The following is a 16,176-nucleotide window of genomic DNA, read 5'->3' on the forward strand; positions in this document are numbered from 1 at the left end:
AATAATAGTAACCAAATAAAATCAACCATCAATTATAGAGCAATTTCATTCCACTCTATAGCACCTTTTGAATGAAAAACCTTGATTCAACCTTGATTTTCGAATGAGTTGTCATTAATTGTAATGGTGTTTTCTATCTTTTCTATTTCTTCATACAAAGAATTGTAAAAATGTGGAATGTTCTGCCCTGTAAAGCTGTAGAGGTGGAATACGTAGAAATGCTTAGAAGAGAGATTAGATATTTGAGAAGTAGATATTAACGGGTATGGCAAAAAAAAGGGGAAATTGAGACAAAAAAATCTGATAATCTAATACACTGATGCAACATGCTTGATTGGCTGAAATGGTTTGTTCCTGTTTTTTGGTAGACTATTTCTCCAAACTTGTTTGCTCTATAACTAAAGCATTAAAGATAATGGCATTTTATGACATTTTAAGGACTTGATGGCAAGTCTGCTTGCTAGTTTTGGTAATGAGATTACTGTGGGGCAAGTGAGTTTGAGGATTCTATTTGTCTTGGAGTATTTAATTGTAAATCAAAATAAATTATTGTAATTAATTCAGTTCACATTTTGAATCTCATGGAGTGTTTTGGGCAACCTGTTTTAAAACCCCAAATCACACAAATATTGGTGTGAGTGCAAAGAGCAGTGAGGATGATTTTGAGACTTAAAGCTCTGTTGGAAAAGAGAATTGAGAGTTGTTTCAGATTTAACTTGGTAACAACCTAGTTCTTTTGCATAAAATTCTCTAAAATCTCCTCATTGGCCTCCCCAGCTCCACTTCGGCAGACTGAAACTCATCCAGAACTTTGCAGCCAAACAAATTAACCCTACATAGCACTAGCCAGTGATGTTTTTACAGATTGAGTACTATTTCTCAGCCATCCAATGCACTGGGAGCTACACAAATACTATTTTAGGGGAAGATTAAGCTTGTGGTTTCTTTTTTGAAGATTTATTTTTGTATCTGAATTTAAGCCCTTCCTTTCAAATATTCTTAACGCTTGTCAAATAGATGGTTGTCTTAATGGTGTGTTGTTTACCTCCTTGTTAAAATAGTCTCAAGATTTTTTATTCAAAGTGTGCTACAGAATGGAATGAAATTGCTCTATAATTGATGGTTGCTTTTATTTTGTTACTATTATTTCGTAACATAAATACGCTCTTGGATGTAAGCCATACCTATTGCTCTGATAACAAGATAACAGCAATTCAATTCAAAGCTTTACATTTGCAGTTTTAGTTTAGCATTTACTAGCATGGCAAAACTGTATTTGTTTTCAAAAGCAATATTGGAATTTATCTTGGCGTAGAACCCCAAATAAAAATTAATCAGTTGCATGCAATGAGGAAGCTTGACAAACATCTCATTTGTACCCTTGAAATACTTTGACAAACTGACCTTTTGAATTGTAATTAAATGTCTGTTCATAAGACCTTGTTTTAGGATTTCGAATGACGCAATTGGAAATGGAGATTTTTTTTCTCATGAACCAGCAGTCCTGAACCTGAGAACATGTTACTATATCATATGTCCTTTTATTTCCTGTGGCTAAGAGTGGTACAAATGTCGAAGTGTATGAGATGTTTCACTGTTGAAGGTCAATATTGGTCTGTTACCAGGCATTGATGAGAATAGCATGAGATCAAGTTGGAACAAAAGCTGCGATGGATTTCAAGAGGGAGAGTCGTGCCCATGATTTTAAAAATCTGATGAAACTGTAATTGCAGAATATAAAATCACTTTCAATTTATAAATCGGTCATTTTGATGTCTTTCAAGGTAATTTAGGATTGAAACCAAAATGTATCTCAGAAGATGATCGGAGGTGTTCTTACTGTCAGACCATGGATTTAATTATAAGAAAGAAAATTTGGTGGAAAATGCTCCAGGCATTTGGAATACAGCTCCTCCCTTCTTCTGTGCTTGGACTGATGTACATTTGTGATGTGAATGTTCTGTTTTCACTTGCAGTCCTGAATTATTGAAATAAGACAGCGTAAAAGTTGTTAGTGGTCTCTTACACAAATAGAACATCATATAAGAGAAGATTAAAATATTGTTAACTGGATATTTAAAGTAAGTATTTTTTCTGGGACTGACTTGGCCAATATATTTATTAGTGTACTTAACTATACAGTGCATATTGAGCCATAGAACACAAATTCAATTCCTACAATAGAATGAATTTACACTCTTGAGTATTCAGATCCATGTGTTCTTTGGATAACTGTTACAAAATTAATTTTACAAAATAACATTGCATGTTAAAGCCCTAATGGTAGGATAGTGCTCACTGGCCAAGCAGTGGGAAGTTGGCAGATAGTGCTCTCGATGGCGAGCTATACTGTTTTAGCTGGTTGACCTGCAGCAGTAACCCCAGACCTCACTCTGAGTTCCCCAAGCCTTGGGTCTTGCCAATTTGTGAAGAGAGGTTACATTCCATTCCAGACACAGCAACATTTTCATGCATTATGTAAATGGAACTACCCATTTTGGATACTCTTAATAATGGTGATGGGTTTCCGCATGTGTCAGAGGCTGACCAACAAAAAAATTACAAAATTATCCAAATCTACAAGTGGGTGGGACATTAGTAAGCCATTCAGCCCCTGGAACCTGTTCTGCCATTCTATAACATAACACGTAGGAGCAGGAGTAGGCCATTCGGCCCTTCGAGTCTGCCCGCCATTCAATCATGGCTGACCTTCTAATCTAGCTCCAGCTAATAACGTAACCCTGCCTTATCCCCATATCCCTTAATCCCTTTTGCAATAAGAAATCTATCTCAGTCTTGAATATGTTCAAGGACTGAGCGTCAATAGCCCTTTGGGGCAGTGAGTTCCATACATTCACCACCCTTTGAGTGAAGAAGTTCTTCCTCAACTCAGTGCGAAAGGGTTGGTCTCTGATTTTAAGGTTGTGACCCCTGGTTTTAGTTTCTCCAACCAGGGGAAACAATCTCCCACTATCTCCTCTATCATAACCTTTGATGACCTTATAGGTTTCTATAAGATCCCCTCTAATTCTTCTATATTCTAGAGAATATAGGCCCAAATTGGTCAGCCTATCCTCGTAATTCATCCCCTTCATCCCTGGTACTAACCTAGTAAATCTACGCTGTACCCCCTCCAAGGAAAGTACATCCTTCCTTAAATAAGGAGACCAAAACTGCACACAGTATTCCAGGTGTGGTCTCACCAGGGCCCTATACAGTTGCAGCAAGACTTCCCTACTCTTATACTCTAATCCTTTCATAATGAATGCTAACATACCGTTCGCCTTCCTAATTGCTGCTGCACCTGCAGACTAACTTTCTGTGATTGGTGTACAAGGACACCCAAGTCCCTCTGGACGCTAACACATTCCAATCTCTCCCCTTCTAAAAAATAACCCGCTCTACTGTTTTTGCTACCTAGGTGGATGACTTCGCACTTCCCTACATTATACTTCATCTACCACCTACCTGCCCAATCACCTAACCTATCTATGTCGCGCTGCATTTTTTTAATGTCGTCCTCTGTGTTGACACTTCCTCCTAGTTTTGTGTCATCCGTAAATTTAGATATATTAACTTTGATGTCCTCATCTAGATCGTTGATGTAGATTGTAAATAGGTGAGACCCAAGGACTGATCCTTGTGGCACTCCACTAGTCACATCCCGCCGATCTGAAAAGGACCCGTTTATCCCTACTCTTTGTTTCCTATCCGTTAACCATTCCCCAATCCACGTTAATATGCTCCCCCCAATTCCATGGGCCCTTATCTTTTGGACTAACCTTTTATGCGGCACCTTATCGAATGCCTTCTGGAAGTCCAAGTAGACCACATCCACTGATTCACCCTTATTTAGTTTACTGGAAATATTCTCAAAAGACTCTATGAGATTTGTCAAACATGACTTTCCTTTTATAAAACCATGTTGACTTGGCCTAATTATATTGTGCTCCCTAAATACCGCACTACCACATCCTTAATCAATGATTCTAAAATTTTTCCTATCACTGATGTGAGACTAACTGGCCTATAGTTCCCCATCTTTTCCTTTCCACCTTTTTTAAACAGTGGTGTGACATTTGCGATCTTCCAATCCATGGGGACTGTTCCAGAATCCAAGGAATTTTGGAAGATCAGACATAAGGCCTCCACTATCTCATAAGCTACCTCTTTTAAAACCCTGGGATGCAAGCCATCCGGACCAGGGGATTTGTCACTTTTTAGTGTTAACAGTTTCCCTTGCACCAATTCTCGACTAATGAACATTTCCCTACGTTGCTCGCTGTCCTTATCCCCTTGGTGCATCTCTATCGTTGGCAGACTTGTTGTGACTTCTAGGGTGAAGACAGATGCAAAGTACCCATTTAGGGACTCTGCCATGTCCTTATCCATGTCCTATAAGATCATGGATGATCTGTACCTCAACTCCAATTACCTGCCCTTGCCCATATCCCTTAATACCCTGACCTAACAACTGTGGGATCCTTTTCTGGTAACTGGCGATTGCCACATTCTGTGGGAACTGTACTCTGAAAGTATGCTGCATCAGAGCAGAGTCAGTCAGTTGCTGTGGCACAAGTCTATTTTCTATCTACCTTACTCATTTCAGCACCAGGATATCCTGGATAACCTGTTTAATCTTGCACATCAGCTTAGATCACTTGCCTTCTTTGACCTTTTGAAGGTCTTAGCAACACAGGATCTATTATGCTCTCTGCAACATTCAGTTGTCCATGTTCACGTTTTACAATCCTAATCCTGTTCTTAACAAAGCATTAATCAATTAAAATAAAATCTATGAGTATTATCTGTTCTAATTAGGAACCCAATTCACACAACTGTAACTATGTAAGGGAAAATGGCCTTTTCATCTGAAATCCTGTTTGAGACTTTAGGTTTGTATTCATGTCTCCAAGTCTGTGCTCACAATCCAATTTCATAACCTACTTGGCTCTGCATTTTCTATTCCTTTCAGGGTCACGTTTCCTCTTGATCCTTTTCTCAAATGAAAAGTACAGTAGTTCAGTTTCATGATTTTCTTAATATCTTTGGCCCTTAAGTCCTGAATTCATGTTTGGAACTTTGCCCTGAAAGGCATCACTGGCATTTGGAGTGAAAATAGCAATGTCTAGTAATTATACTTGGCACTCACTTTCACATTGGAATGAAGCCAGGCATTAGACTGGCTATGACTCCCCCCTCACCTTCATTCCAGCATAAAGATTGGACTGAAAATGGACTGTGGCATTTATTATACTTTTTGTTGATGCATTGGACACTGATTAACTGGACATTAGCTTAACTGAACATGATCTGAGCAAAGCACATATCCTGTGGGTCAAAAGTGCAATGTCCACACTTTCAGCATCTGATCCATATTCACATCAAGATCCTCTTTCACCTCAGCAAATGGATATTCTTTCATTGTGTACATGTCTTTCATGCCTCCTGCTCCAATATTTGTAACTTTATCTTTGACTGGCCTTCCTTCCCCCATTCACTTAATTGGTCTCTTTGAATGTCATTACCCTCTCCTGTTCATAACATTAGATTGTTTCCGAAACATTTTAATTATAAAGTTAACATGCCCCGCTATTTCATGAATAATGCGAAAAGCAGAGGACCCAGAAGCAGTTTCACTGGGAACCTCAACCAGGCACTCTCCTGAGCTGGAATATGCTGTTAGCACAATCTGCTTTCTGTCATGAATCCAGTTTTCTTTCAGTAAATTAATGTCAGTAACTTTATTAGGGCTGTGCCATTGCTATCTTTCTTCAAATTGCTTTTTTTAATAATCCTGCTTTTCCGCTATTTCCCATAGTTGTTATTTCCCAATACTCCCCACCCCAAGAATGCTACGTGCATGAAGGGTGCTATAAAAATGCTTGTTGTTGTTCCAATACTTGCTTAGATACTTATCCAGTTCCCTCAAGAATGCTTGTTTTGATCAAGCCACACTATCCACTTGCAATAAATTCCGAACCCTAAAAACCTTCTGAGTGAGTAAATTCCTTCCAATCCCTTTTCTGTTTTTCTGTAATCTTAAGACTATTGGCTATTGAAATGGATCATAATCGTTCTTGCAATTGATGTGTGTATATTGTCAGAACATCTCAGTATTGCAAATGCATTGACTGTGCATTTGTCGGCAGTCATGACAACAAATTTGCGCAGAGCAAAGTCCCACAACTAATCATGAAGTAAATGTCCAATTAATCATATTATTGGCCAGGCAGAACAGGAGGAAAGCCTCCCTCCCCCAGGGAGCTATTCTAATCTCTGCTAGGCAAGTACCTCCTGTGATGAATGGCCTATGACTTGCAACTCTTGGACAATTTGTTTAGAATATGAGCAGAAATGGCTTGATGGTCATTCTGGTAATGCTCTCCTCCCCATCCCTTGTGGCACATCAGCTTCCCATGTCAGAACGACTTGTCATTGGGAACTTGCAATATGATTGACCATGTGTTCACCCTCTCCACTATGGTGCTGAATTCAATTTGGATCAAACTGTTGAAATAAATATTGAACTATATACCTAACCTTGATTTACTTATTGCCCTTTGATTTGTGGTCTGGAAGGCACTGGTGAAGAGATTAGAATGCATTAGGTTACACAATATTTGTGGTTGACATCTGAGAGGGAGGAGAACTGAACACATCACCAGATGGTGAATACTGCCAACAGGGCTTCTCTCCATGAGGAGTTAATCTGTCAAAAGAGCTTTTGAATTGATAGTTGATAAGAATTGTTGTCCAAGTGAGATGGTCAACCTATGCTTTGCCTGTAAGGCAACTCCAAAGTATATAAAAAGATCAAAGGCGGGGTGAATTACCCTCTTTGCCCTTGCATAGTTCATATGTTAGGATTGCAAGAGGCAAGAATACGAGTGAGAGATGATTTGCTGGACTAAAACCCTTGAAGGTGGAACATAATATCACAATCTATCACAGCTATATAGTTGGGAGTTATAAACCAATAATAGTACATCTATATCATTTTATTGATCAGCATTTTAAGGACCTGGATTTTACCTCTTCTGCAACTTTTACGTAATGAAAACTAATTGAAACTCTGCAAGCTAATTCATAGCTTATCCCTAGCTTTTTTTTGTTTGTTTCAGTTACCTCTATCCCACCATCTAGAGTCTAACACACCAGAGCCATCCCACGAACTGGATGTTTAATGTCTTACAATAAACAATTGATGCGTCAAACGTATGGTGCGGTTGACTTCTCAGATAATAATAATACTGCTTGCATTTGGTATAGCACCTTTCACATCGAGAAGCTCTTTACAGCATATACTGTAAAGTGCAGTGACTATTTTGTGGGCGAAAGTGACAGCCAATTTGCCCACAGCAATATCCCACAAACAGCCATAAAGGGAACCAACAATTTTATTTGGGGGATGGTTGGTCAGGGCACTTGGAAAAACTGCCTTTGCTTTTCGAATAATGCCACCTGAACAGGTAGATGAGTCCTTGGTTTAAAGTCTCATCCGGAGGACGGCTTCTCTGACAAAGCAGCACATCCGTGGAGTCCTGTAGCTCAGTGGTTAGAGCACTTGCCTTGCAAGTGAGACACCTGGGTTCAATTCCAGGCAGGGCAAAACCTTGGGCATGTTTCCTTACTCCACACGCCTAATAATAATTCCTCCAAAACAAAACAATAATATATTGGTCATTTTCAATCCATGACTGTTTGTGAGACACTGCTGTGCGCAATTGGCTGCTGTGTTTCGCTACAAATATACAGTCAATTCACTTTACAGTCTATTCTTTGAAGTGCTTTGAGACGTCGAGAAGATGTGAAAAGTGCTACATCAAATGCAAGAATTATTATTGTTATTATTTATCCCCAGTCCTGCATTGAGGTATCAGCCTTTACTGAGTTCCAAATCCCAATGTTTATTAGATGCGACCTAGTATTTGATTAACTTTTTTGAAAACTTTTACGTCAACTGGAAACTTAATGAATGATCAATGATTACACTCTAATCATTTTCCTCCCTTGGTTTTTCCTAATGTGATTATTTTATCATGTACATATGTTTCCTGCTTCAGTACGTATTTATCTACATTATAATCCATCTCGTTCTCCAGCTGTCTGCTTAATTCATGCTTATCATTTGAGTGCTCTATCTCTATTTTTGTCACCTCACTTGATATCATCAGCAATGTTATAATGCTACAGGATGTGCTATCCAAGATAGTTTACACTTTATATTCAGAAATAGATACTCATTGATGCTGATGTGGCTGGGTGGGAAGCTGTTCCTCTCCCTGCAGGAAATAAGATTTAAACTTCTATGCTCTATGTTGCTGGGAAGGGAATGGCTGTATACATTTTTTTAAATAAAGAATTCACATACACTGTATTCAGAATATTGATCAGGGATTTGATTTTTATTATGAGTTGTTTGTAAAGTTAACGATTGATAATGTCTTTGGAACATTAAGTAAGAATCGAGGAACATTTGGTCCAAGCGTATCATATGAAGGATGAGGGAGTGAGTCCCGGGATTCAGTTTGGTTTTATTTAACAACAACTTGTCAGTAATGACATCCAGGTTATTGTTTTACTGGAATCCTGGTAACACCGGTCCGATTTGGCTGCCTGAGGCTCTGTTTATCACATGGTTGGCTGGAATCGCAGCTCACATGGCGATCCGTCACACAATGTACAAATGCAGCTGCAGCTTTCTTGTTTATTTACAATTGTTGCCACTGTTTGCTATGGCCATGCCAATGTTGTACCCATCTAACGAATTTTCCTTCATTTTATCAGCCTTAACCTTAAAATTTCTCAAATGCAAGGTTTTATCCTTCTCCAATAATGAACTACAGTCAACCCTTAATAACTTGACCCTGTCTTAAATTGTCCCCACCACCATCACCATCATGCTATCAATAGCCCAATTGTATTTATTTATATACATAGGCCTAACTTGCTACTCCACACTGAGCCCTTCTCCTTGGAGTGCTGAGTTATCAGGAGTTTAATGTAAATTCATTGGACAACCTTCATCTGCTAATTTAAATTAACTTTTTGTAAATAAAATTCCAGCTATGTCCACTGAAGCCGTAGTAACTATTCATTACTTTGTGTTCTTAGGTGAACATCCATTCCTGTCCCATTAAACACCAACATGTACTGATTGTTAATGATAGGCTCTCCAGTCTATTTTCTTTAGGTTCATATACTGTTTCTTTGAATATTAGAATAGCATCTGCTATCCTTCATTCCTCAAATTCATAAAAGCGAAGTTAACAATTAACCAGTCTTCATCCAGTACAGTACTTTGTTTCCATGATGTTCAAGGGAGGAACCCGTATCCCTGCATGCCTTTTAGATATTAACTTGTCACAATGCATGTGATACTGAAGCCATCTTGTGTTGTGCATTACAGAGTACTGACTGGGTTTAGAATTTCACAATTTTCATTTATGAAAACTGATATGAAGGACATTGATCCCCAATTTCCTGAGCCTTTGGTTTACTGTAATTCATTATTGGAGACGGATAAAGCCATCTTAATCCCTTAAGGATGTATTTGGAGTTGTCTGTTATGAACAGATCAGACCTTTATTAATATTGACCATCACGCCATTAACTGTAATCTGCCTGACTCTTACTCTTACCTTTTCTAATGTGCGAATGATAATATAATCCTCCCAGTTATTGTGATAATTCAACATTTTTTTCTAGGGATATAAATGTCTAAAAGCGATCTTCACACAGGGGATTTGTTAATTGCAACTTTTATTTTGTGATTTCAGATTGTCAGATGGAAATCCCTTCACCGCCTTTCCAATCTCTGCGCTTTGCTTTCCGTTTAGCCTGAATACAAGTGTGGAGTTTTTTTTTAAAAAAGCCCTTACTGATTTAAAAAAAACGTTTGGGGGGAATTTTGAACAAAATATATTAAATTGCAAACTAGCGAGTATAATTTACCCGACTGATCTGGTTTGCAATCCCAGTATTAAAAACTTTGTTTCCTTTCCATAATCCTTTAATATATTCCATTTACTTCATTTTCTTGGTTCTGCATTCCAATTAATTGCCTCTAAAATGATTTTGATCAGTTTATAATTTGTTCTCCGCGAAACATTGTGCAACTCTTTCTTGCGCGACGAAGAACTATATCATATTACACAGGACTATAGAAAGTCCAGTTGCACTGCTCTGAGGCAATTTCTGACTCAAGAGCCAAGTTCTCTCAAGTCGAGTGATGTATATAGGGCTCTTTAGAAAAGAGACACTTTAATTCTGACATCCGTGTTCCAGTATGAGGCATGACTGGCACTTCTGTTTTGAGTGCTTTTTCAACCCCAAAGAAACCAAGGAGAGGCAGGGTTAAAGTTGTCTAAATAATTGCAGTTGCCCATGCACTTCTGAGTGACTGGTATCTTGACGTTGTTTGACAGCATCCTAAAGAAGAGCATCATAGAATCTGATCGATTCTCGTGCCTTTCTCTGCTCTTCTCCATACCCTTTTCTATATTTGGTGTTCCGGAGTATCATCTATAGAGTTCCATTCATAGAAATGTCTAATGTGTGTTTGTATTTCATATGTGACTAAGAAATCTCTGGTGGAAAAAATGGATTTGCAGTGTCCAATATTTGCAGGATCCAATGTTTAAACATTTGGATTTAACCTTATTGTAGAGAAATATTGTGTGTGTGTGTTTTGATAGGAAGGCATTTGTGCCAGGAAAAAATACAAACATTTCAGAGATGAAATTAATATTGTTAATAATAATAATCCTTGCATTTGATATAGCAGCTTATCATGTCTTTGAGACGTCTCAAAGTACTTCACAGAATACAGTGTAAAGGGAATTGACTGTATATTTTGTCGGTGAAACGCAGCAGCCAATTGTGCGCAGCAGTGTCCTATAAACAATCGTGGATTGAGTGACCAATTTTTTTTCAAGGAATCATGATGAATGTCTATTAAATTTGATTTGAACGCCAAATGCGATGTCCATTGTTTACATTTCTGTACAACTCTGGAGTTTAACACAAAATAGAAGTCAAATGTGATTTCAAAGGCACTCAAAGATAAGCATGTGTAATTAGGTTTGGGGATTCAATATGTGTCAATTTCTATTAAGTTTGCTTACCAAGTAATCCAGTATAAAAATGATCAAGGTGTGGCTTTTTTTAAAACCTTTTATGCCAGGGGGAATATGCTTCACAGGATATGCTGTAAAATGGAGTGACTTTCACCCTGACCCCCACAAACATGCATGAACTCCACTCCCAAAACAGATCGAAGCAGAGTTCTTGCAAGCCAGCATGACCTAGTTCCTTAAGGAGAAATTAATGCATTATATGACGTATTTGTAAAATTATTTTTTATGTCTTAAATGATAATACTTTTTTGGAATTATGTGGTGCAATCTCCATTTTAATGTAGGATTAAATGCTGTGCTCAGTATTGAAAGGCAGATGCAGCAATGGAAATGCCCCAAAGTGTGTCGTCAAATAAATTGGAAACAAAAGCTAAAATGGAAGATCCTCTGTCTTTTCAACTCTGGGCTGTGAGTTCAACTCAAGCCCAGTTATGGAAGAAAAGTCTGCTTTGTGTTTTGTAGGTGATCCTATGTATCATGAGTTTGAGAAATCTGAACCACTCCTCAGTAAAAATCGACTCTCAAAACAAAGCTATGTTTAATTTGGCACTAAGTTGGCTGCCTCACTCAAGATGGGTACAGGATTGCTGGTTTGGGAAATTCAAAATGTGACATTTATAATGTAGGTCTGTGAGCTGCTCTTTTGCTTTGGCAATGAGTAAGCATTCTTGGGGGTGTAAGAGATAGAGGGAGCTTTACTCATGCATTGAATCTGCTAACAGTAGACCAGCTTGAAGCTGAAACAAGATACGCTAAATTTATTCTATTTTCCAATCCTAGCATCCCTCCTCTTTCTCACAAAATTCATCAGAGCAAAAAAAAGCTGAGCTTTACTGTCGGTGACGTTGTGAGTGTGGCCGACACAATAAATATGATTGAGCGTGTCTGCTTTTGGATGAGTTTTGTTTTTCATGAAAAGAAATCTTCATATGTATGCTTGTGTAATTCAAGATTAATCTTTACTTAGTAAGATATAAAATCTGTTTTGTACAGAAGTAAAATGAGAACTATTTTTCTCTTTATTTGAAAACCTATTAGATCAAGTGTGTGGTTGGAATTGTCCACAGGGTTGATGGTGTCAGATCTGCATAGTAACCGAGGAATATATTGATTGCCATGGTTACTGCTCTATATTTATCTGTATTCAGAAGCTGCTGCTTTCAAGAGTTTTCCTTGCAGGTCACCGTTTTTGAATAGGTTTCGATTCTTGTTAGTTTAAAAGTGCAATTCATTTGTTTAATCACAGTAAGAGTATTTAAATTCTAAATAAGATGGCAGCAGTCCTGGGAGATGAACATGCGCTATACATTTTAAGTGTAATTACAACAATTAGCGTCTTTCACAAAGGATAATGTCTCAGGGTGCTGCAAAGAGACAGAGCAGCAAGTTGAGTACGGTGAAAAATAGGAACTTGGAGGAAGGTGACTAAATGATTTCAAAGAGATAGGTTTTCAGAAGACTTTTGAAAGCAACAACAACAATTTGCATTTATATAGAGCCCCTCATGCAGGGCAGCTTCCCTTCGCGCTTGAGGGAGGGTGTGTGATGGAGGGATTTGGGGAGTGAATTCTAGAGAGTGGGGAGCATCGTGGCTGAAATGAAATCCCAGCCAAGAATGGTAGGTTCGGCGATGTGCAAAGACTTACGTTTCTGGTGTGGGAGGTGGGGTGCAGGAAGTTGGAGCTTGAGTAGGTTGCAGAGTTAGATGTGATAAGGACGTAGAGGGATTTCAAGTGCAAAATGAAAGTCTTGAAGTCAATCCTTTGCGGGAATGTGTAGCTTGGCAAGAGTGGGGCCGACGGATGTGGGGAGCAGTGGATGTTGGTGACCTTTTTGACAGGTGAGATAATCTTGAGTTTACTTAACCAAGCTATCTGGTTACCATGGCAATGTGCACTTTGTGCATGCAAAATGTCTTGGCATGTCCTACTGGCCTTGCTCCCTTGCCAGTATTGCCTCACTCCTGTGACTGCCGCACCAGGACTGCGTTGCCTTGCTCCCACGCTCCCAAAATTTTAGATGAGGTAGTGCCTGTCTGACATCAAGTCTTCGATGAGAGCAAACTTCCTCCAGTTCAATGTTGGCAAGGCAGCGCCACCGCACCTCAGCCATTGACATTATCACTATGCATGGCTGCACTCTTCACCTCACAGAGCCAATACGAAATCTCAATGTCTTTTTCGACCCCCCCAGCTATCCTTCAAACCCAACATTTGTGCCGTGAGCCGTTCAGCCTTTCCCCACCTCAGCAATATTGCCCGCCTCCGCCACTGCCTCTCACTGCAGCCCACCAAGACCCTGATCCACGCTTTCATCGTGTCCCGGCTTGACTATGCCAACTGCCTGCTCGCTGGACTCTTTCCTCCACAAGGTGCAGATTATTCAAAACTCTGCAGCTCGTGTCCTCTCCCGTACCAGGCTCCATGGCCAATCACCCCGTTCTTGTCCAGCTTCACTGGCTCCCCATCCGACAGAGAATCAAGTACAGAATCCTCGTTGTCATCTTCAAAGCCCTCCATGGTCTTGCTCCCCCTTACCTCTCCGACCTCCTAAACCCATATCAGCCTGTCGCTCCCCCTGCTTGATGGATACTGGTCTGCTTCAATTTCCCTGCATTCAGCATTTCTGCCCCAACACTCTGGAACTCTATCCCGAAATCCCTCCACCTCAGCCCTCTCTTGCCTCCTTCAAATCCCATTTAAAGACATTCCTCTTCGACTGTGCCTTCAGCCATCTTTTGGAGTAATGTAGAAATTCAGTCAGATGAGGTTTGAGAGTTGGAGAGAAGTGATTTTGGTCAAAGGCTGGATATAGAGTTTAAGAAACTTTGTTGAGCAACCGGGAGATTGATAAAGCTGGAGCCAGAAGTGAAGAGGACTGGTTGCTTAATTTTAATTATGATGTGTATGAGCTGCTTCACTGACTTGAACCTTTTTCCAACATATGTTCATATTTGGGAGCCGATAATCACAGCCCAAAAGATTGCAAGGAATACTTTCAATGGGTAACATGTTCAAGTAGTGATTTGACCACTCGTGCTTTTTAATCAGTCAAAGTTAGTGCTTTGGTCTGACCTGAAAGCAATTTGGTGGGGGAAGCAAGACTCGTTGCAAGCGAGAGACCTGGGTTTGGTTCCCAGAAAGGCGAAACATGGGGCAAGTTTCCTTATTCCACATGCAGTATTCCACCTAGCAGTAAGTAGGAACCTGGTTGATAGTCGATTGGCGGATTGCTTTTCCGGGGGTAATAATTCTTTCAAAAAAAATTGTTCACTCAATCCACAACTGTTTGTGGGACATTGCTGTGCGCAATTGACTGCCATGTTTCACTCACAAAATATATATTGTATATTCTGTAAAGCGCTTTGAGATGTCTCGAAGATGTAATAAGATGCTATAATAAATGCAAGGATTATTATTTCCTTCAGTTTAATTGTGCAATGCTAATGGTCTTATTTATTTCTTGTATCTCAATTTCAGGGGGTCGAGCAGAAAATGGTGGTCCAATTATAACCTTTCCAGATTATCCAAGTTTTAGTGATATCCCTGAACAGGAATTTCAGAGTGTTATATCCTATCTGACCAGTGTTCCCAGGTGAGTACCTGATGGGTGCATACGATCAAATGGGGGATGCAAGCAGGTTTTCACTCTTTGATGGTTTGGGTTTCAAATAGAATTATTTATATGCTATATGTTAGGTTCGCATATTCCATTTCATCCCAAGATGTGAAATATTTAGTTTGATCTTGTTTTGTTGTAAACAAGCTCGATCTCAAAAATAGAATCAAACCATCAGATCCAGGCTTCAGTAATATTAATGAATTCAATGGTGATAAGTTAACTCATTAAATTATACTTGAATGTGGTTTTACATTTGGGTTGACTTAGACCACAATTTTGTGGGCTTGCAGTGACTATTTTGTTAGATTTCACCGACAAAATAGTCAATAAACTTACAATTAATTCTGTGAAGCTCTTTGTGACATGAAAGGTGAAGGATTTGCATTTCTATTTTAACGGGGTGATGGTAAATTTCCACCTTCTTTATATGACTTTCATTTCTTAATTACACTCGCTATTTGAAATTTGTCTTGAAATTAGATTGTGTGGAGAACTTCAGATTGCCAGAGAAAACATTTCCTGGTTGACTGGTGCTGAACTTTAGTATTTTAATTTTTATAGTTTTAACTCCTGCTCTGACTGTTGGATTAAATGTCAAATTTGTTTCATTCAGTGTAGATTCAGGCATATTTGCCATGAGACATGGCCAGAATTCTAATGACATTAGACTGAAAGGGAAAAATGAGATGCATGAATATTTTCTTTTTGGGGCTTTTTTTTCCAAAAAAAAGAAGTTAATGAGATATGTTAGCTGGTGAAATGTTTGATGGGACATGGGACAATAATGGCAAACTAATTCTCTACGTAATTGCATGTGACTCACACTTTGAATATTTAAAGTTTTCAGAAACTAGCACAGCATTGTAAAACAGATTGTATTCAAATATCTAATTAAAAATCATGTGGAATTTGTCAAAGGGTTTACTATGCAAAGTATCAAAGTTGCAATGAGGTAACCAATTATTCCTCCCCATTATTGTCATTTAAAGGATGACAGGGCCATAGAGGGTGAAGGGTTCTACCAGGATAATGCTAGAGAAAACATTTTGACCCACAAGCAAAGGTTGAAAAAATTGGGCCTATTGTCACTGAAAAGAGATGGATATTTTATTAAATGATGTAATTCATTTAATCCTTCTAGTTTTCAGAATATAAAAACTATAATGATAATTCTTGCATTTGAAATAGAATCTTTTTTAAAAAAAAATCTCGCTTAAGTAGATAAATTGGTTTTCATCTGTTTATCAATTTGACTGGTCAAGATGAGTAATTTTTACTTTTTCTGACATTTACTATTTTCTGATCTGTGAATTATTATTGTCTTGCGTGTGTTCAGGAAAGTGGGAGAGAATTGATGAACATCTTACTTTGCATCTATGCAGATTGATTTTAAATTTGTCTGCATTGCATTTCT

At 38.7% G+C, this 16,176-nt stretch overlaps 1 protein-coding gene across 1 annotated transcript in view; it reads left to right on the top strand.

Moving 5' to 3' along the window:
- mcf2la (mcf.2 cell line derived transforming sequence-like a) overlaps nucleotides 1–16,176 on the top strand; it is an 82,220-nt gene that overhangs the window by 13,874 nt on the left and 52,170 nt on the right. The window contains exon 3 of the mRNA XM_007891616.2: nucleotides 14,621–14,735. Within this exon, the coding sequence (XP_007889807.1) occupies nucleotides 14,621–14,735 (115 nt within the window). The remainder of the gene's footprint in view (nucleotides 1–14,620; nucleotides 14,736–16,176) is intronic.

The sequence above is a fragment of the Callorhinchus milii genome, unplaced genomic scaffold, assembly GCF_018977255.1.
Source record: "Callorhinchus milii isolate IMCB2004 unplaced genomic scaffold, IMCB_Cmil_1.0 Scaffold4, whole genome shotgun sequence".
Taxonomy (NCBI): Eukaryota; Metazoa; Chordata; class Chondrichthyes; order Chimaeriformes; family Callorhinchidae; genus Callorhinchus; species Callorhinchus milii.